The sequence below is a fragment of the Bos javanicus genome, chromosome 3 (genome assembly GCF_032452875.1).
Source record: "Bos javanicus breed banteng chromosome 3, ARS-OSU_banteng_1.0, whole genome shotgun sequence".
NCBI classification, from domain to species: Eukaryota; Metazoa; Chordata; class Mammalia; order Artiodactyla; family Bovidae; genus Bos; species Bos javanicus.
Genome location: NC_083870.1, coordinates 95,118,924 through 95,140,999, shown reverse-complemented (window position 1 = coordinate 95,140,999; position 22,076 = coordinate 95,118,924). Strand labels below are relative to the sequence as shown.

Genomic DNA, 22,076 nt, shown 5'->3' with positions numbered 1-22,076 from the left:
AGTGGCAGACTTTATTTTTCTGGGCTCCAAAATCACTGCAGATGGTGACTGCAGCAATGAAATTAAAAGACACTTACTCCTTGGAAGGAAAAGTCAGGACCAACCTAGACAGCATATTAAAAAGCAGAGACATCACTTTGCCAACAAAGGTCCGTCTAGTCAAGGCTACGGTTTTTCCAGTGGTCATGTATGGACATGAGAGTTGGGAGTATAAAGAAAGCTGAGTGCCGAAGAATTGATGCCTTTGAACTGTGGTGTTGGAAAAGACTTTTGAGAGTCCCTTGGACTGCAAGGAGATCCAACCAGTCCATCCTAAAGGAGATCAGTCCTGGGTGTTCATTGGAAGGACTGATGTTGACGCTGAAACTCCAATACTTTGGCCACCTGATGCGAAGAGCTGACTCACTGGAAAAGACCCTGATGCTGGGAAAGATTGAGGGCAGGAGGAGAAGGGGACAACAGAGGGTGAGATGGCCGTATGGCATCACTGACTCGATGGACATGGGCTTGGGTGGACTCCGGGAATTGGTGATGGACAGGAGGCCTGGCGTGCTGCAGTTCATGGCGTCGCAAAGAGTTGGACACAACTGAACAACTGACCTGAACTGAATAACCACGGAGAAAGATGTTCAACAATATTAGTCATTAAGGAAATACAAATCAAATTGAAATAAGATACCACCTCACACTCACTACGATGGCTATAATTAAAAGGATAGATAGTCACAAGTGTTGGCAAAGGTACGGAGAAACTGCAAGCCACATATACTACTGGTGGGAATATATGTGTGTGTGTGTATATATATACATATAAATGCTACAGACACTTTGGAAAACAGTTTGGCAGCTCCTCAAATGATTCAACAGAGTACTATGATCTGATATACACCCCAGAGAAAAGTAAATATATATTCACACAAAAACTTGTACATGAGTGTTCACAACAGCATTATTCAAAACAGCCAAAAAAGTGGAAACAACCGAACAGCCCATCAACCAATGAATAAGTAAAATGTGGTACATCCATATAATAATATTCATCAATAAAACAGGAAGAAATATTGAAACATACTAAAATGTGAGTAATCCTTGAAAATATTAGGCTAAATGAATGAAGCCAGACATAAAAATGCATATAGTATATAATTCCATAAGTATGCACATCTATAGAGACAGAAAATAGATTAGTGGTTGGGCGAATTGAGGGTTAGGGGAACAGGCAATAACTTATAATCATTAATATCAGTTTCACAAGGTGAGTTTGGAAATAAATAAAAAGAAGTTTAACACGAGTGGTATTTAACATAGCTTATGATGACATCAGGTGTTTTAATTTATTGAGCTTATGATTCTTCAATAAGACTTTAGGCAGCTACTAACTACTATAGGCAGGGATCGAAGCTACTAACTACTATAGTTTCTGTTGTAAAAGCATGGTGTTGGCACTTTTGGTAAATAATTGCTGGATGACTTAAGACTGCCCAATCTCTTCTCTTTCTTTGGGTCTCTATTCTGAACAAGAAACATATTCTTAATCAGGGGTTCCTAAAACATAATCAAATGCTTAGTTCCAGGATTTAGTTGCCTGGAGAGGACAAATACTAAAGTCTGACCATATAAAAACATCATTCTCTTTTCTACTTTTGCTATAACAAGTAGGCTCTCAAAACTGAAGCCCAAATTCTTATATGGTCCCTTCTGATAAATTAGTAATATAAATATAAGAGTACTTACTGCCAACAAAAGGATCAGACTGGAAAAAATCCAGGTGTGAATCTGCAACTGGATTTGTCAGTGAACTTGTTTCTACATTAAATGGATCTTCCTAAAAATAATTTTAAATTAAAAAAAAGTTTTAGAAACCAAAGTTTTAAAAGGTAACATCTTAAAATAAAATAGCATGTTTGAAAAATCAACTGATGGTAACATAACAAATATTTTTGTGGTCATAAAGTCCATTTAACACATTTTTCTGTTTCCTTAGCATTAAATAGTATATAACCCCTATTGAGAAGAGAATGATAAGAACATTTACATATTAATATAGAATTATTTTTACCTCTTTTGAACATCTGTCACTATTAAATTCAGGACAAACTTTTTCATTAACAGCTACAGTCACCTCTTCATTTTCATCAGTCACACAAGAAGGCAGTACTTCAGGACTACTTCTTGCCTACAAAATATTAATCCTTCAAAGTATTAATTTTTCACAATATATTTTCTACTTGGCAAAGGAAACTGACAAGAGTCAAAAATTACTAGAAAATTTTAAAAGATAAGCAGAATACATTCATTGGATGACTTCTATAATATTTCTTAGGGAAATGATATCACCAAGCCTCAAAACCACTTAAGGCCAGAAAACTCCAGTTCTTCCTTAACTACTTCCCTCTGGTCATCCCCTAGCTAGATTCCAAATCTTATGGAGTCTAATTCTCATCTATTTCTCAAATTCTTCCATTCTTCTCCATCCTGACTGTCACTATCATTCATTTATAGCATTATCATTTCTGGTACATATTACTGTAGTAATAATATTCCAACTGCCTTCCTGCCTGCAATACTTGTCCTCTACATCTATCCTTCTCAGGGCAGCCAAAGTAATAGATCTAAAATAGGAATCTAATCATGATCTTCTGGTTAGAAATCCTTCAATGACGTCATTGCTTTCTGCATTTAGATCAGTAGATAATAAGGCTTTAGAAGTGGCAAAGCCAATTTCTATTTCATACCATCCTATGTCTTTGAAGGATAACCTAGTAATTTGCATTTTGTGCTTAAAAGAATATTGTACAGTTCAAGACTGCACTGTACAAATAACATTAAATCTGTTAATTTTAAATCCTTAGTATCTATCAAATTTGTATTCTTCTCATCATCCCTCCTGCTACTGGTTAGATCCAGGTTAAAACAATTCTCACATAGACTACCCCAATAGTCTCTCACCATATCTCGGTATGTCCAATCCTATTCTCCAATCTATAGTCCACTTAAAAAAATTTTTTTTGGTGGCACCCTATACCTTGTGGGATCTTAGTTCCCTTACCAGGAATTGAACCCAGGCTACAGCAATGAAAGCACTGACCAAGTCCTAACCACCGGACTGCCAGGGAATGCCTTATCCAGCTTTTCTAAAAGGTAAACTCAATCTTGTCACTTCTTGCTTAAAAATTCTTCAATGGCTACTCACTGTAGTAAGGCGAATTCCCCAGTGCTGCAAGATGAATCCAAATTTCTTACTCTTTGGTCCTTTCTGAACTAAAAGTGGTCATTTTTATCTAGGCACATATCATAATCACCTATGGAATTTATTTTTAAAAACATATGTACCAAATAAAAAAAAACATACGTACCTGGGCCCAACCTAGAAACTCTAGTTCAACAAGTTTGGAATGGGGCACAGATATCTCCATCTTGATAAAAAGTACCAGAGGTAATGCAGGTAACCTACAGGAGACAGCCTCATCTCCTACCAATACATCCCTCACCATCACAAAACATCCTCAGAAAACTTCTCATGATACCGTGCAGCATGTTTTCTCCCATTACATGCTTATGCTAATGCTGTTTCCTCTGCCAGAAATGTACCACCTTCTCTTTTGCTTAACCTCTTCTCACTTCAGTGGTCACTTGTAAAGCTTCCCTATGACATCCTCTCTGAGCCTCCTCCAAGTTGTCCTACGAATACCCTATTTACTTTATCACTGCCTTTTAACACAGTGTTACAGGACTAGACTGCACGCAGCCGGAAGACGGGGTTAAAGGTCTTTTGTCTCTGTAGCTCTCATTCGGGAGAGCAGCACTCTTGCATTAGCTGATATTCTCAAAAAAAAAAAAAAACAAAAAACAGTAAATAAATAAATGTCTTCAACATTATGAAATAATTACTTTCAGCTTTGGATGAGATCACTTAAAAATAAATACTACTTTCAGAAGTTACTATCTACAGAACCACAACTTTGAAAACATGGCTCTATAACAAATAGATCAGTTAAAATTACATTTTTCACTAGTTTAAACTGTTAGAACCCACTCTTTCTTTCTCAATTGTCTCAGATGAGGCAAGGCCACATGTTTATATTAGGTACGATGTCAACAAAACTTTCATCTGAATCAGTTTTTTTCCTTCTGAAGTTGGTTATGGAATTAAAGGAACCATTAGACTCACTGGAGACTCCTCATGTATGGGCTCAGACTCTAGGTTGCTCTGGCCTTCAGTGTGCTCATTAAGATTCGCTGTTTCACTGCTGCTGGTACTGAGGCTGCAATAATCTGTAGCACCATTTACAAGAATGCTGTGTGGACTACTGCACCAATTTAACTGATTACTATGGTTTTCCAGCTCTTTCATTTCCACAAGTTTCATTTGCATCTGTCAACACAAAGCAGAAATACAAAACAGAATTTACTAGAAAGACATTTTTAGACAAAAATTAGACAAAAACTAGACAAAATTACTAGAAAGACGTGATATAAAAATAACTATATGCTTAGACTTGATCAAGGATAAATCTGCTTCCATTAAGGAATGCAGCAAGACTTAGAGAAAAGGATTTTAGTAATCCATCCGAGTGAGTTCTCCTCCTGAAATTACAGTATATATGGATTTGCTTTTGTACATCTTTTGAAAGATCCAAGAATTTTAATTCAAATATCTGCTAATTGGCAGTCCTTTAGAATATAACTAGAAAAAGCGTCAGAGTATTGGGAAAAAGATGGCAAAACAGTAGTTCAAGACAAGATTTTATGATGACGCTTTAGGAGAGGGAGAGGAAATAGATGAAGAGTACATAAGACTTTGGAGCCATTCATATTCCTATTGGGAAGAAGAGAAGTGAAAACAAAGATGCAGTGAGCTAGTGTCCTATCCCCTGGCATTATTTATTAATGGGCTAGAACCTTAAGGAGTAGTCTCTAAATCTAAAATATACCAAACAGGTTAAATGAAGGACAAAGTTTTTTTAAATTTCAATATCCATTGACTTTCTATACCTGGGACAACACAATAAATTCTAATATATATAAAAAGAAAAATGTGGGGAACTAGAAGGAAAAAATGCTTTTTTATACTTAATATCTACAATAAAAACACATTTACATATATTTCAAAGAAATTGAGACAACAAAATCAAAAAATGTTTCTAGTGAAAAAAACAAACGGAACTTTACTGAAAAGTACCATTTTCATAATATATATATATTTTAATTACATTAGTGTCCTCTATTTATTAGCATGTTATATATTTTTTTTTAGCAAATATAAAAATTACCTATTGACATTCTGTAAAGCAAGGCTCTGTTCCCTAATCTTATTCCCCTAATATTTCCCATAAAGTTTTTAAGTTGCCCAATTTGGAATCTGTAATTTACCAAAGGAAAAGTCAGGACCATAACCTGGAAAAAGAACACTATATTGGATAAGGAGACAGATGTACATCTAGCTCTATCACTTTCTAATTATTAGGTTATTTTAGTCAAAGTACCCTCTCCAAGCTTCCATTTTTTAATCCATAGAGGTAGTAAGAACTATCTTCATAGAAGACTGTTATGTGAAGTAAAAGACATATTTACAAGAACTCTGTAAAATGTAAAGGCCTATGTAAACGAAGGACAATGTGTGTGAAAGTACCTAGCACACTACATTTCTCACTACTATAACAATTAAAATTTCCTGTTCCTTTTCTACTAATTTGCTCTATTTTTAAAAAGTTAAAGACTTGAGCCTTTTGAGGATAGAGACCAAATTTTTGTTATTAACTTTGTATCTCTAACATCTACCACAATGATACATACTGTAAGTGCTTAATAAATGTTCACTGAAAAACACGAGTATTATCCTTATATATTTAAACAGTGGGCATCAGTGTGTGTGTGTGTGTGTGTGTGTCTATATGTATATAGACATACATATATATGTGTATATAGACACACACATTTCATTTTGTGTATATATATATATTGTGTATATATACACACAAATTGCATTTCATTTAGGATTTAAACTAACAATCAAAAATACTACACATTTATAACACAAAGCATATGCCTTGTATATTCCTAGTGCTATAGAGCAGTGGTTTATAAACTTACTTTTACTTTAATCTACACAAAGAAAGAGTTTACACTTAGACCCAGTAAATATGTATGTACATATGTGTGTGTGTGTGTGAATACATAAAACATATAGATGCATACATCATACATATAACTATACATTTACACATATACACAGGGGTGAAACAACTGTAATGTATGCTGTTATTTCCTATTCTCTTTTATTTCACTGAAATTTATCATGACCATTAAATCAACTTTAATGCTACCCTGCAGTCTAAAATTTAAAACATTACTCACCATATAGATGAAGCAGTTGGGTGAAGTACCTGCCTATCAAAGAGTTCTATTTAGGACAGTTTGTTCCTTATAGTTATTCTTGAGACAATCAACAGAATCATGAAACAACCTGGCTTTCCTGTGTCTGATTCTCCCATGCACCTGCCATTTAAGCCTGTGTTCTTCCTTACTCGCTAGGTAAACTTAGAGGATACAGAAAAAAAAAATCACACAACTAACACAAGCTCTTTGCAAACTGTGCAAGGAAGGTACAACAAACATTTCAACTGCCAGAAATACTTGGATAAATAATATATATTGCACAAGTAAGTTACATAAAGTCAAGGTCAAAGGTTCTTTGTTCTCTAGAAAATACAAGGTAAGAAATAAAAATAAAAATTCAGCAAGTCACAAACTTCTCTTTAGTTATTACTTTTTCAAAAAAGGCTATAGGTAAGCTTTAGAGAGCAATAAAAGCACCAGGCTAATTTACAACTAAATTTCTTTTTTATAGGCCCATGGGAATATGCTGCCCTCTGTGGGAAAGATTCACGGTACCTGAGTCAAGTGTAAGAATTTGGTATGTTTATTCTTAAGATTTAGAGATCAAACACAAAGATCTAATTCCTTCCACAGATATCTGGCACACTTGGTAGTACAGCTTGCTGACACTATCTTCCATGCTCAAAACATGGCTTTATTTTCTCTCTGATAATTTATACTATCCAGAGTCATTTCTATTTTTCCAATTTATGCTCTTTCCTTTGAAAGAAATCCCCTTTCAAAAAAGTCAAAGAAAGAAAATTAAAAGACAAGCCAGAGACTGGAAAAAATTATTTGTAAATCAAATATCTGATGAAGGACTTATCTCCAGAATATACATATATATATTTTTAAAAACTTTTGTAATTTAATAAGACAACCCAAAATGGCAAAGGACTTTAAACAGACATTTCATCCAAGAGAATATACAAATGGCTCATAAGCATACGAAAAGATGATCAACATCTCTAGTCATCAGAGAACTGCAAATTAAAAACTATGAAGTACCACTTTACATCTACGAGAATGTCTATAATCCAAAAGACAATAAAAGGGTTGGTAAAAATGTGGAGAAACTGGAACTCTTATATATTGCTACGGCAAGTATTAAAATGCTACAGCCACTTTGGAAAAGCTTGGCAATTTAAAGTTAAAAAAAAAGTTTAATGTAACTTTACAATATAGCCAACTATTTTATATCCAAGAGAAATGAAAACACATGTCTACACAAAGAATTGTATGCAAACAGAAAATTCATAGCATCATTATTCATAATAGTCAACAGGAAGAAAGAATCCAAATGCCCATTAACTGGTGAACAAATAAACAACATACCTTATAAAATGAACTATAATTTTGTTACATACTACAGCATGGATGGGCTTCAAAAACATTACACTAAGTGAAAGAAACCACATGAGAAAGACCACAGACCACTTATTTCCTCTATATGAAACGTTCAGAAAAGGCAAATCTATAGACACAGAAAGCAGATTAGTAGTTACCCAGGGGTAAGGGTGGGGATTGATGATAAATGGGCACAACGGTCTTTTGGGAGTAAGGGAAATATTCTAAAACTGGATTGTGATGTTTGAGCAACTCTAAATTTACTGAAAATCATGGACTGTACCCTTAAAATGGGTTAATTTTACAGTCTATAAATAACAGTAAAAATATTTTAAAAACTTAAAACTATTTTAAAGACTGTCCATTTATCTAGGATCATTCCCACTACTATAAAATTCTTTTGGGTTTACTACATGTTAACTGAGTACCTACACTGAGACAAGAACTGTGCTAAATGCTTGGATAAATATGTATGTTTCTAGACCAAAAAGCTCCATCTACTGACAGAGGTAGACAAATAAACAAATGTGCAGGGGAAAATGTTACAATTACTGCAACAGAAGTACAATGTCCAATAAAGGCAAGATTCAGAAGATGCCACAAAGAAAGAAGAAGTTAAGCTATGGCTTACAAGATGGGCAAGCAGGTATTCATCTACCAGACAAGAGAGGGGGAAAAAGCATATCAAGGGGAAGGACTTCATTATATACAATAATTAACTGACCAAGTTTCAGACAATCTGAATTCTAGACTATGGCTCTTCTGAAGGCTACATAACCATAAGCAAGTTCCTACACCTTCCCTGGCTTCAGTTTGTTCAAATTCAAATGGAAAGGAATGGGCTATGCAGTCTCTACACACATCCAACCATCCTACCATCATTCTATAAAATATTAATCTCCATTTAGGGAAGTCAAGAAACAGCAAAGCAAAGGATCTATATTCTGGACCTACCACAACAGTCATATTTATCTATATAAAGAATAATTCCCTAATTAAAAAAAAAATAAAGGTTTCTAAATGAGCAAAACTGATTTTAAGGTTCAGTTCAATCACTCAGTTGTGTCCGACTCTTTGCAACCCCATGAATCTCAGCATGCCAGGCCTCCCTGTCCATCACCAACTCCCAGAGTTTACCCAAACTCATGTCCATCGAGTCGGTGATGCCATCCAGCCATCTCATCCTCGGTCGTCCCCTTCTCCTCCTGCCCCCAACCCCTCCCAGCATCAGGGTCTTTTCCAATGAGTAAACTCTTCACATGAGGTGGCCAAACTATTGGAGTTTCAGCTTCAGCATCAGTCCTTCCAATGAATACCCAGGACTGATCTCCTTTAGGATGGACTGGTTGGATCTCCTTGCAGTCCAAGGGACTCTCAAGAGTGTTCTCCAACACCTCACTTCAAAAGCATCAATTCTTCGGTGCTCAGCTTTCTTCACAGTCCAACTCTCACATCCATACATGACCACTGGAAAAACCACAGCCTTGACTAGATGGACCTTTGTTGGCAAAGTGATGTCTCTGCTTTGAATATGCTATCTAGGTTGGTCATAACTTTCCGTCCAAGGAGTAAGTGTCTTTTAATTTCATGGCTGCAATCACCATCTTGCAGTGATTTTGGAGCCCCAAAAAATAAAGTCTGACATGTTTCCCCATCTATTTCCCATGAAGTGATGGGACCAGATGCCATGATCTTAGATTTTAAGGTTAGAATCCCTAAAAGGTAGGACACCAGGTTATTATTTATAAAAATAAGCAACACTTACTGAGTACTTATTTACCAAACCCTATGCTCAAATGTCTCACTGGTTTTGCCCCATTTAAACTTTAAAAGCAGCTGAAAGAGGCAGGTGTACTGTTAATTCTCCAATTCTATTTTATTTATTTATTTTATTAAATTTGGCCATGCTGTGCAGCTTGCAGGATCTTAAACGTCAGTTCCCCAATCAGGAATTGAATCCGTGTGCTCAGCAGTGAAAAGGGTGAAATTCAAGTCTCTGGTGGTTTATTGTTGTTTAGTCACTAAGTCACGTCCAACTCTTTTGCGACCCCATATACCGGAGCTTGCCAGTCTCCTCTGCCCATTGGATTTTCCAGGAAAGAATACTGGAGTGGGTTACCGTTTCCTTCTCCAGGGGATGTCCCTGATTCAGGGCTTGAACTCATGTCTCCTGTATTGGCAGGTGGATTCTTTACCGCTGAGCCACCAGGGAATTTGCAGTTCTCCAAGATGAGGAATCTAACACTGAGATGATTCAGGCAGTAAGCAGCAGAGCAAGCGTTTAAACCCAAACCATCTAATTACAAAGCCTGCACACTCAATAAGATTCCAGTGATAATCATCAGATGTATAAGACTCACAACAGTTTTAACTTATGACAGGTGACAAGAAGCCTCTTCATATAAAATGACAAAAAATGAATAATAAACTGGGCAGAAGCAGCAGCAGCAGAAGTGGAGAAAATACTATGTACTAAAAGGATACGTGAGTGCCCACTTGAGTGTATTTTTCACTCCCACAAAGACTTACTGAACTGATTTCCTGCTGTGAATCTTGCAGGTGCTGCTGAAGAGGTCCCAGCTGAGCCTTCCCTGACTCCACACTCTCTTCCAACTCTGCTGTTTCTTGCTGTAGGCGACTCAGCTCTTCCCTAGCTTTGGCCAGCTCTTCTTCATAAGTGGAGATCTGTGATTCTTGACTAGTTAGTTCAGCTTTCAGGGATGAAATCTACAACATGTGGTGAATAAGACAAAAAAGGGATTAAAAAAAGAGATGTCATTAAAACATTCCATAATGCAACATTTATTTTAGTTTACTACTTTGGTGTTTTTGATATATATTTTCTGTAGAAAAGGGCAATCAGGGACTGACAGACGAGAGTGGAAGACATAGGTACCATACTTCCAACTAAATTTTAGAAAAAGAAAAAAACATGCAGTGTCCTATTTCCCCTGTAGTTTCTAGATGAAACATGTCCCATCTCCTTCATGTTCCCAAACTTCATGTTGACTAGATTGCCACTAACAACAGCAACAACAACAACGAGCAGAGAGGGTTTCTATCTTAAGCCAGCAAAAGCACCTAAGGTAAAGACACAGGCAGCAGTAAGCCACCAGGCCTTACCAGCTGGGCCTCCTCAGCACACTTCTTTCTGACTTCCTGCAGTTGCTCCTCCAGCTGGGCTTTCTGCTCATCCAGCCCATCAAGGAGTTCCTGTACTTGCTGTTTCTGGGCCTGTAGTTTTTGCAGATTAGTATTCTCCCTTTGCACTTCATCTTGAAGATCCTGAAATACAGGAATATTAACATTATTTACTAGAGGCAGGAGAAGGTTAATAATTTTTAAAAGTCTATCATAAGGGAAGGTAAAGTCTCATCTTATTACGTATACTGTGTTGGTGGATTGGAGGACTCATAGCTTTAAATACAATCTTTACTTGAGGACATCTTTCCTAGATTCCAGATTTAGACATTCAATTTGCTTACTCAGATCCATCCTTGGATGTCTGATGGACTTCTCTAACATAATAAGAACAGAACTCCTGGCATTTCCTCCCCCCGCCACTCCACAACATCTGCTTTATCCTCCATCTGCCCCCTCTCAGTTTCTCTGGCCAAAAAATACAGCATCTCCTCCGACTCTTCTCTTTCTCTCACATCTCATCTCCAATCTGTCAGCAAATCTTGCTGTTCCTTCCCTCAAAATGTATTTTAAAAACCGGCCATGTTTTTCTTCAACCTCAGTCCAAGTCGTTTTTCTCTCTCTCCTGGATTGCTGCCTTCTAACTGGTTTCCCTTCATTCACCCATGCTACCTTTCAGTTTATTTACAGCATAGCAGTCACTGTTAAAAAACTACATCAGACAATGGCACTCCTCTACTCAAAACTCTGCACTGACTCCCCATCTCCCTTACCATAAAAACCCGTCCTTCCAATGGCCCCAGGTGGTCCCATCTCCCAGCTTCATTTCCACTGCTCTCTCCTTTGCTCACTCTTAATTTCAGCTACACTGGCCTTTCTGATGCTTCACAAACATGTCAGATATGCTTCCTTCTCAGATCTTTCACTGATTATCCCCTCTTCCTAGAAAGCTCTTCCCCAAATTATCCACATGCCTTAATCCCTCATCTCCCTGAAGTCTCTGCTCAACTGTTAGTTGCTCATTTGTGCCCGACTCTCTGTGACCCCATGGACTGTAACCCATGAAGCTCCTCTGTCCATAGAATTCTCCAGGCAAGAATACTGGAGTAGGTAGCCATTCCCTTCTCCAGGGGATCTTCCTGACTCAGGGGCTAAACTTGATCTCCTGCATCGCAGGCAGATTATTGACCATCAGAGCCACCAGAGAAACACAGTGCAAAAAACAATGTACTACAGTTACCTTTAAATAATAAACTCCTCATAGGCAGCCAATGCTTCATCTTTCTTAGAGGTTCCACAATCTAATACAATGTCTTGCACATTCCAGGCAATTAATCAGGCAATGATTTGTAACTATCACAAGGATTCTACTATCTGGGAGAAACTACTGGGGAATGAGCCTGAAGCTGACAGAAACAACTTCTTTCAACATACTACAGAAAGCTTCACTCTATATTTAAACTATAGCAAAATATTAAAACTAGCCTCTAACTGACCTACAGCAAATGCATTTTGTTAAATTAAAATAGTATCTAACTTTCTATACTGATTCAACATTTGTATAGACTGTAGACCAAGAATGATTTGACATTTTAAATTTCCATTATACGGAAATAATCTTTACTACTTTAGCATGTCACTGTGGCATATATCTTTCTTGTGTGGTTTTTTTTTTTTTTACATTATCTTATATACTATTACTCTTTAGGAAGACATAACAACAGCTTCACTTTAATCCAGTTCCTTGAAAAACTACAGTGGCTTGAAAAATTCTTGTAATTACAAAATATTTTGAAAGCACGCCATCTGCAGATCTAAAGTGATTTTTATATTTGAGAATATAATCCACTGTCAATACTGTTATAAAATTATTATACGGTTTATACATAACAATATGCTGACCCAAAAGGCATTTTTAAAGAAATGCTTAACAGGAATAAGGAAAAAATGTTTCTTATTCCCATTTTCAAAAATTCTACTCTAATTTCCTACCCTCTCCCCAATCCCCCCCCAAAAAACCTTAGACTTCACATCTCTAATAATATCTAGTCTTTATAAATATACGTAATTTTGATGTCTCTACTTTCATTCTAAATCCAATTAAGAAAAGTGAAATTTGCTTTAAAAGGGTCACATAATATAAGAAAATGACTAAGATATATGCTAATTTTTAAAAGTTGAATACAAAGGCAAATACAGTATGATTGCAAATAAATATAGAGCCATGCATATATAAATGTTAACCATGACTCTCCCTGAAATGTGAAATTGTAGAGTTTCTTTCTTTTTATACCTTTCTTTATTTTGCAAGATTAATATGGACTCATATTACTTTTATAATCAGAAAATGTCAAGTCTGCAGTTTTTAAGTATCACATATCATATGGTTTCATACCAATATAAAAATATTCTGATGCAACTGAATTTTTAATGTAAGAATTACCAATAGTAAGATCAATGCTGGTTTCTTTTAATAAAATCAACCCAGATTTCAAAACTTGTATTTTTTAGTGAGTCACTTTAAACACATCCCTAGAGGATAGGTTTATGTAAGAGGAAAGGGAATAAACAAATCAATATAACATTTACTCTTCCCCTTTCTCTTCCAAAGAGCAAACATATTCCCTCAAATTTCCCAACCTCACTTTTATGCTACAGTAAAAATCTACATAGTAACACAAAAGTATGGGCCTTGAGGGAAAGGTTATTGAAAAGATACCTCACATTGGTGACATATTTTAAGCTGGATAGAGGTCCATATTTAAATTAATGCCTCTCCATGTCTATTTTAAATATGAAAAAAGATCTTCTCTAAAAAAATTTCAACACTAATCCATACACACAAAGGTCTTCTTTTTCAGTAAGCAAACTTAAAATTATTAAACTGTACAAAAGCAAAATGAACAGGTTGCAAACATAAACACTAGGAAGAAGAAGAATCAAATTTCACTACAAAATTACTTGGTAAGGCTGCCACCACTGTAATGTAATTTTCACAACAATTTCAATATCCATATCTACTTGGTTATTTTATTTTGGCACAGAATGGTTTATCCTGAGACTAAGTGAAGTCAACGGATGTACATCTCTCTCCCTGCCCACCCTTGACTAGGACAGTGGCAGATTCTCTTAGCAAACACCATCTGCCACTAAACTAGGATAATTTTCTCTTAATCTGAAGGTAGCCCTTTGGGGAAATCCTCTCCTGAATTAGGGTACAACCTCAGTTACTATCAAATGCCAACTCATCAAGGAAGTGACTAAAGACACGTGCAGATGCCTTCCTAGTTATGCTCTATTTTTCATGATCATGCTCTACTTGCTCACCTGTGCCATCAACAGCAAAAGAAAAGAGGGTAGCAGCAATTAGGAAATGGCAAGGATAAAGTGAACAAGACTACTGTAATGCACTGTCATGCTTTGCTTTAGAAAAATACCAAAGCAAGCCACATCCAAGGTTCTTTATCCAGGAGTGAAAGGATCCTTGATCTGCAATCTTGGCTTTATTTAAAACTAAATTTCAAGGAAAATATCCTATTTTCTAGAAATCACACAAGATAAAGAAAATGATAAACTTGTCCCCATCCCTCCATATCCTTTGAAGTGCTATGGAGGGTAGTAGAAATAAAATTTAAACAAATATATAAAAGCTCTCAGCTATACTCAAGAATAAGATAATTCATTTTAGCAATCCAAATCGGCTGTACAACCAAAGAAGTAAATCTATAAAACATGAATACATTTAGATCTATTTCATATAAATACAGAGTAAAAAATACACAAAAATGATAACTAATTTATAAATAAAACACTTACTTAAAAAAAAAAAAACTCAAAGCATACATACAGTATATCTATACTTGAAAAGTTATTATAGTGAATAAAGAAATTTTAAGTATTTTGGTAATCTTACCGAAAATGCTATTTAATTGATTAAAAAACTCTACAGACTAATCCAGAACTAAAAATAATCAAGTACATTCATTATGTTGGCCTAATTCTCAAAATAGAAGTTACAGGAATATTCTTAACATAAAAAAGTAACAACTATAAAGCAAGATGTTTTCTAAGTCAAAGACCAGAAAGGGAACCTATTAAACTAGGGAAGATGTTAGAAAACCTCACTAACAGCCTGCCTTTATTTCTCAATCATATGCTTCTCAGCATGTTCTAAGAGCACTATCACCAGGAAAAGAATGTTGAGCTCATGTATCTAATTTTATTTTCACCCAAAATAAATCATCTTTCTTCATCTAGGGGGAAAAAAATGGGCAATTACTATAAGCTACTAAATCTTTGTTGATGAAGTTTAAATAACTGTGAGCTTCTCTCTCATGAAGGTAGTATGAACAATATAGAAAAGGCTGACTCTTCATGATATCAACTGTGCTCCCAATCCTTTCTGCCTGTGGTTTCTGGATGTCTCTTGTCCCATTTTTAATTTCATGCACAAAATGGAAGTTTATTCATTTCTACTGTCAATAGCTTCTTTAAATTTACCTCCATCTAAGAATATATTACCATCTACAGTATAAGATATGATCCAAGGTACAATTTTTAAGCTTAGGGAGCTCACAATATAGGCTGTAAGATACTGGAATCTATATACATATACATTAAATGAGTATAATAAGATAACATACTGGTATGCCATATAAGTGTACACACATTCCTCTGGAAGTCCCAATGTAAGAAAGACAAGCAAACTGAAGGGAAAAAGAAGGGAAAATTTAGAGAAGTGATGAGTTTCAGTTGGATTTTAAGACATGGGTGGAATTCACATAAACAGGAAGATAAGGAATTCTAGATTGCAGAAACAAAAGTTATAAAAGAGGGAACAACAAAGATCAAGTGTATACCACACAGTTCAGATGCAAGCAATCAAAAAATAAGTAGTACAAGAGGATGGCCTATAATCTTTTTTTCTACTTCCAATATACCCATGAGGATGACATTCTCCCACCACTAACAGTGGCAGTGGGCGGCAGTAAAGATTTTCACATATGAGAGTCATAATTACTAAAACTGGTTCGGGTAGAAAGCAAGGAGGAAGATGGAGTAAGCACTTAGATCTGACTTAAAAATTTCAGATGTTAGGTAACAGGGGTGGCAGTAGTGAAAAAGAAAAACAGACAGGAAAATTCAAAACTTGAAGTCAATTTTTTTCAGCAAGGTGAGACTCATTTTAGATATACTGGATTTGAAATGATAAACCTCAAAATGCCTAACTGGAGATGTGAGACTTGCACTCTAAAGAGCTGAGGGCTTGACAGATATCTGGGAAGCATCAGTATATGGTATGTGGATGACAGAGGGTAAGGAAAAGGGAGGAAAGAGGGAGTCAGAGTGTGTCCATCAGTCCTGGGCAAAGGCAACAGAAGCAAAAGGTCAAAGGAGGGCTACGAATATTCAGGAGAATGCAACCCAAGAAATCAGTAACCAATGCAGGAAGGACCCATGGATTTGGCCTTAAGATCTTGGTCCTGGGGAGATAAATTAAGCACAAAGGTATGGGTGAACAGGAAATTAAGCAAGATTACTGAAAAGCTAGGACGGGGGGAAAGGGTCACACAAAGCAACAAAAATAGAGAAAAATAGGCTGGCAGTTAAAGTGACAGCAACAGGGGGGAAAAAATTGATTAGTCCTATATGCAGATAGGGCTTCCCAGGTGGTAAATGTAGGAGACACCTGCCAATGTAGGAGACACAAGAGACATAAATTAGACCCCTGGGTCAGGAAGATCCCCTGGAGGACAGAATGGCAAACATCCAGTACTCCTGCCTAGAATCCAGTACTCTTGCCTAGAATCCCACAGACAGAGGAGCCTGGCAGGCTACAATTCACAGGGTCGCAAAGAGTTGGACACACTGAAGCAACTTGGTGCATGCACGTACATGCACACAAACACACACACACATATGCAGAGTCTGATATGAAAATAAAAGTCAGAGAAGGGCATGATGATGAAGGGAGAGTAACAAAGAGATGGCAGTAAGATATAGAATAATACTACCAATTAGAACACCTACTGAACTCTAAGTGAAGTTGCTCAGTCGTGTCCAACTCTTTGCGACCCCATGGACTGTAGCCTACCAGGCTCTGAGGAGCCTCTCAGCCCATGGAATTTTCCAGGCAAGAGTACTGGAGTGGGTTGCCATTTCCTTCTCCAGGGGATCTTCCCAACCCAGGGATCGAACCCGGGTTTCCTGCACTGCAGGCAGACGCTTTACCGTCTGAGCCACCAGGGAAGTGACTGAACTCTAACCCTGTGCCAATTACTTTGAGGCACTTTACCAATAATATGTCATTTTATTCTAACAGCAAACTCTGCTATTTCATGTTACAGAAGTGAAAACTAATGTGCAGAGTGGTTACATTTCTTCCTTAGGATCTCAAACTTCAGAAGAGCCAGAATTAGGAACTGAATTCAAGGTTCTCTGATACCAAGTCATTCCTATAAACTTCTATGCAAAATTGAAGAAAGTATACATGAGGGTGAATTCCTAAATATTTGTTGACTACCTTGAAGGACAGTTTTTTGTTTTTGTTTTTGTTTTAGATTCTGTGTTATTACTGTCCAAATATATGAAGTTCTGATGAAATAAAATCATACGGTACAGATAAAAACAGGCTATGAGAGCTGAGTCGTTTTAGGGCAAAATGGCAGATCACTCAACAGCTTTTTTTTTTTTTTTTTAAGGAATTCGAAATGTTTAAAAATAGAGAAGGTGGTTTCTGAAAAAGAAAGAAAAAGAGAAGCGGAAAAAGAAAGAAAAAAGAAAAAAAGAACGGGAGGGAGGGAGAAGAAAAGAAAGAAACCATTGAGGAAAGGTTAGCTTACAAGAAAATCTGACTTAGAAAGAAGGGACAAACGCATAAAAAATGCATAGACTTTGTGTTGGTTAATGCAATGGTAAACAACAGAATATACGGCCTCATAATAATTCTGTAATGGTGTACATATAATGCCTCTAGCGCTTTTGGAAAATACGCAGACACTAATTAAAGGTCATTCTAGATAAAAATACATATTTCTTTAAAGGGGTGGGGGTGGCGGGAGGGGGAGTGTGATCTCAGAGCACATCCCCGCAGATGTACAAAGATGAAACTATGTTTTTTTAATAATTCCAGTAAATGTGGCAGCAAAAATTTGTTGCAAGGATGTTGGCTGGTTTTCACAAAGTTTTTTTTTTCTTTTTAAGAAATGGAGCTATAAGGTTATATTTGAATAAAATTTTTAATAAAATTGTGCATATGCAGTTTAAGGTAGGAAAGAATGTGGGTCTACCTTCTTCCTGTAACAACAAGAAACTCAAACCATAAACATTTGAGATAGAACAGCCTTTTACAGTTTCCCCCATTTTGGATCTAATTTCTCCACAGAACTTGACAAACTAGCAGTGTACCTCGTATGAGTTAACAGTGATCATCTCATGACATAAAATATGAAGTTAATTGTTGGTTTGTTCTTCAAGAAAAAAATCGTGAACTGTGAGTTCTCAAGATGGTAATAGAACACAAACAGGAAACAAACGTACAAAATTAATTATGTAGCAGACCTTCTAATTTACCTGAATTAGAAAGACTATATAAATGCTAAAATAAAAAAGAACTAGTCTTTTGGCACTTTGATCAAATCTAAAGAGGCTTTGAAAGTCTGGTTTCTCTACTTGAGATATGAGCTCATATTATCACAATCTGTAACTTTATAAATATAGAGAAAAGCAAGAATATGCAGAAAAGCCATATTTGATTAAGGCAGAAAGATATTTATTGATGAGTCAAAATTCTCTTACTTCTCCCTTGATGCCTTCATTTTGGCATTTTTCATTAGCACCTACATTAGAAAGTGGGGTAAGAAGGAAGCAGGGAAGCTATAGTAAAAAGCCTTTTGGCAGAGAAATTAGAAAATAAATACTAAAAGTTCAAGTTAGTTACAGATCTTAATTATTCATGTTATTCCTAGTCTATTCATGTTATGCCTCATTACCAATGGCTAATTCAGAGTAAACTCAATAGGTAATACAATATACTTATTAACACTTTCAGTTAAGTGGTCTTGCTTCAGAAAATCGAAAATAATCACTAAAATGAAAGTTTTAATTACTTGTAGTTGTCAATTATCCATGTCATTCTTAGTCTAGTATCTCATTACCATGAACAATACAAAAATACCTGTACTGACATGGAATGAGTAATGTGTCTACTAATGCAAAGCTTTAATCCTATGGTTTTTTCCAATGAACCTGCATGTTCAACCATTACATAGTGGCCTATACTCACTATGCTCTACATGCTCTAAAATACCTTTTATTTACAGCACCTTATGCAAAAAAAAAAAAAAAAAAAATTTCAACTATTTAGACTTCCTCAGCCAAGCACATTTTGGATTCAGCAAACTTGAAGCTTTAACATGTACCTTACCATCAACACTAAGTAAAAGAAGGACTAGCATATAACAAAGAAATGTTGACTGACAACAAAACTTCTATAAATATAAGAAATCAAATATTTAAGGATAGCTGATTTAGCTTGAAAAGAACAGTGTAAATTTTAGTGTTCTCCCAAAGCAGCTATTTAAAATTCACAATCTCAAAAGATGAGGCAGTGAAAAACCACAGATAGATGTACACACACACACACAAATAGTGTCTACTGCAAAAACCTTGGTACTGTGAAACATCTGGCTAAATTTGGAAGTTGTCCAATATTATATCAGTGACTACATCTACCTCTTCAGATTGAGAAAACTTTTGTAGATCATTTTATCTTCCATTCTTAAAATATTTTCATCAGTAACTGCTTAAAGTCTATGACTCTTGCATTTCTTAAGCTCAAAAATTGCACAAAAATAAAGTAATTGACGATATCATTTCCTATTTCACTATCACAAAGAGAAATATATTAGTGACAATCTGTTAACTCTGTTTCACCTTTAGGAAAATTCCAGTATATATAATAAGTACAGTAATAGAATCAACTTCTAACAAGAAGTCTCTCGATCTGGCTTCTTCTTCAACCCCTCAATAAATCATTCTCCCCACCCTAGCACGGTCCACCTGTCACAGCATCTCTGGTGAATGTGCTACATCAAAACAAAATAATGGATCTAACAGTTTTAGAGCTTTTCCCCATTTAAAACTATCAAGACAAGGAAATCCAATACATGACTGCTGAGGTTAAGAAATGTCCATGCATGAGCTCTTACTGGCAACTGCTACCAGTGCTTCTACATCCAACATCCTGTGTGTGCTGGTACAGCATTTAAGAAATGATGTCCCAATAACATGGTTATTGCTTATGGCTCTAAATGCAACACTGCCCATTTTTCTATATTTTAACGTTTGAAATACCTCTTTTGTGTCATTCCCAATCAGAAACGGAGGTTTTTTTTGTCTTTTCTATTTGTAAAATAGAAGCTACTTTGTAAAATGAAGCTACTTAACACAGCACTTAGTGAAATGAATTAAATCTCTTTATGCCAAAGTTTAAGATATCCTGGCTACTAAGCAACTTATAAAATGCTATTTTGAATTGTTCCCTATCATTTCCCACCCTATTAGTACTGAGACAGTCCTTTAAAATATTAGGTCTCCTAGCTAACAAAATCTTACACCCATGAAAAACCAATTTGCGTTTTCATGATGATGATGATGATGATGATGATGATGATGATGCTCTCATTCATTCAGTTTTACTGGTGCAATAATATTTATATCACAAGTCATTCAAACTTACCTTTAAGGCTATAATATGCAGATAAATATTATCTTAAAAATACTTTTAAAATGAGAAATTTATGCTGAAAAATACTGCTTTATCATTGTAGTGTAATCTTTGCAGGCCAGAGTGAGGAGAAAAATAATAGTTTTATAAAAGATAAAGATTTATATCACATAAATAACAGGGATTCTCTTTACCTACTCACCAATACCACAACCATCACATTGTAAATGCCCCTCTACATTTAAAATGAATCCTACTAAATCAGAAATGGAATACTGAATTTGACAGTTCACATACCTGAACCTCGCTTGTTCTCTGTTTAACAGCATCTTCTTTCTCCTTAAGGTCCTGTTCCACATTATTCTTTTCCCTGGAAGACCAGCAAACAATGCAAGAATATTTGAGAACATCAGCTACAGCCGGTATGGTTATCCATCCTCCTAATCCTGAATCGCTTTTTAAATACATGGTGAAACATTCAATTTTTAAATGAAGGGCAGCTTTTTCTACCCTCTTTTAATTATTTATGGAATAGAAATCAATATAAGCTCTATTAGTAAAAAAAAAAAAATCGCTTTCTCACTAAAATGTGGTGAAAAGAGAATAGATTAAAAAAGGAAGAGGAGAAAAATAATCAATGAAACACTCAGGTTCCACTGATCTCACTGTTGCTATGGAAATGCTGTCCAATGAAAATTACTGGTGAAAAACAAGGAGGGGTTGCATCAGCTCTGTGAGCTTAACCCTTAAATACCATTGTTAAATAAAATGAAAATGGCTAAGAGAAACAGTCAACAATATTAAGGAAAAGGACATTACTGAAATGCTAATTTCCTCTTAAATCCCTTGTGTGCACCAATTTTAGAATGAAACAACAAAGAAAATAGAAAAGACTGCCAATACACAGGTCATCTGATCTATTCAATACTACATCTGTTCAAAAGCTATTTTAGGACCACCTTTCAATACCAATTGATCAAATATATAAGATAATGTGCCCTGAGTGAAAAAAAGAATCACATTAGCATTTATCTCTTTCTACTCTTCAGGTCATACATGTTAGGATCCACATTTACATTGAAATATCACTTTCTAAATTCTTACATGCTTCCATCAAAACTGGATTCCTAATAAGGGACTCTTAAGCAATCTTAGATTTGGAATTACAGAACAGAGATTTTTTTTTTGAAGTAAAAAATTTAAATACCTGGTTGTACTGAAATCTCTCCCCTCCCCACTGCTCCCTTCACTTTCTTTTTCCACAAAATGAGATGAAAAAGCCACAGAATTCTGCAAGAATACACTTTTGGGGTGAGGGGAAGGTAATGAGGGCCAACAAGAAGAAGGGAGGATGCCATTCAAGAAGTCCTTCAGATTAGTACTGCAGAGTTTTTTCTTAGAGCTTCATGACTGTATTTCAGTTTCATCTTAAGACATAACCCAAACAGAAGTTCAGGCGCCATTAAGCTGAGGCATAAAATAA

The 22,076-nt window shown here is 35.8% G+C and overlaps 1 protein-coding gene across 10 annotated transcripts in view; it reads right to left on the bottom strand.

Annotated features, from left to right (window-relative positions):
- EPS15 (epidermal growth factor receptor pathway substrate 15) overlaps positions 1-22,076 on the bottom strand; it is a 142,349-nt gene that overhangs the window by 36,674 nt on the left and 83,599 nt on the right. For all 10 annotated transcript variants that reach the window (XM_061412004.1, XM_061412000.1, XM_061412008.1 and 7 more), the window contains 6 exons: positions 20,891-20,963; positions 10,849-11,010; positions 10,255-10,452; positions 4,172-4,375; positions 2,060-2,176; positions 1,735-1,825 (listed from right to left, as the gene is read on the bottom strand). In XM_061412004.1, the coding sequence (XP_061267988.1) occupies positions 1,735-1,825; positions 2,060-2,176; positions 4,172-4,375; positions 10,255-10,452; positions 10,849-11,010; positions 20,891-20,963 (845 nt within the window). The remainder of the gene's footprint in view (positions 1-1,734; positions 1,826-2,059; positions 2,177-4,171; positions 4,376-10,254; positions 10,453-10,848; positions 11,011-20,890; positions 20,964-22,076) is intronic.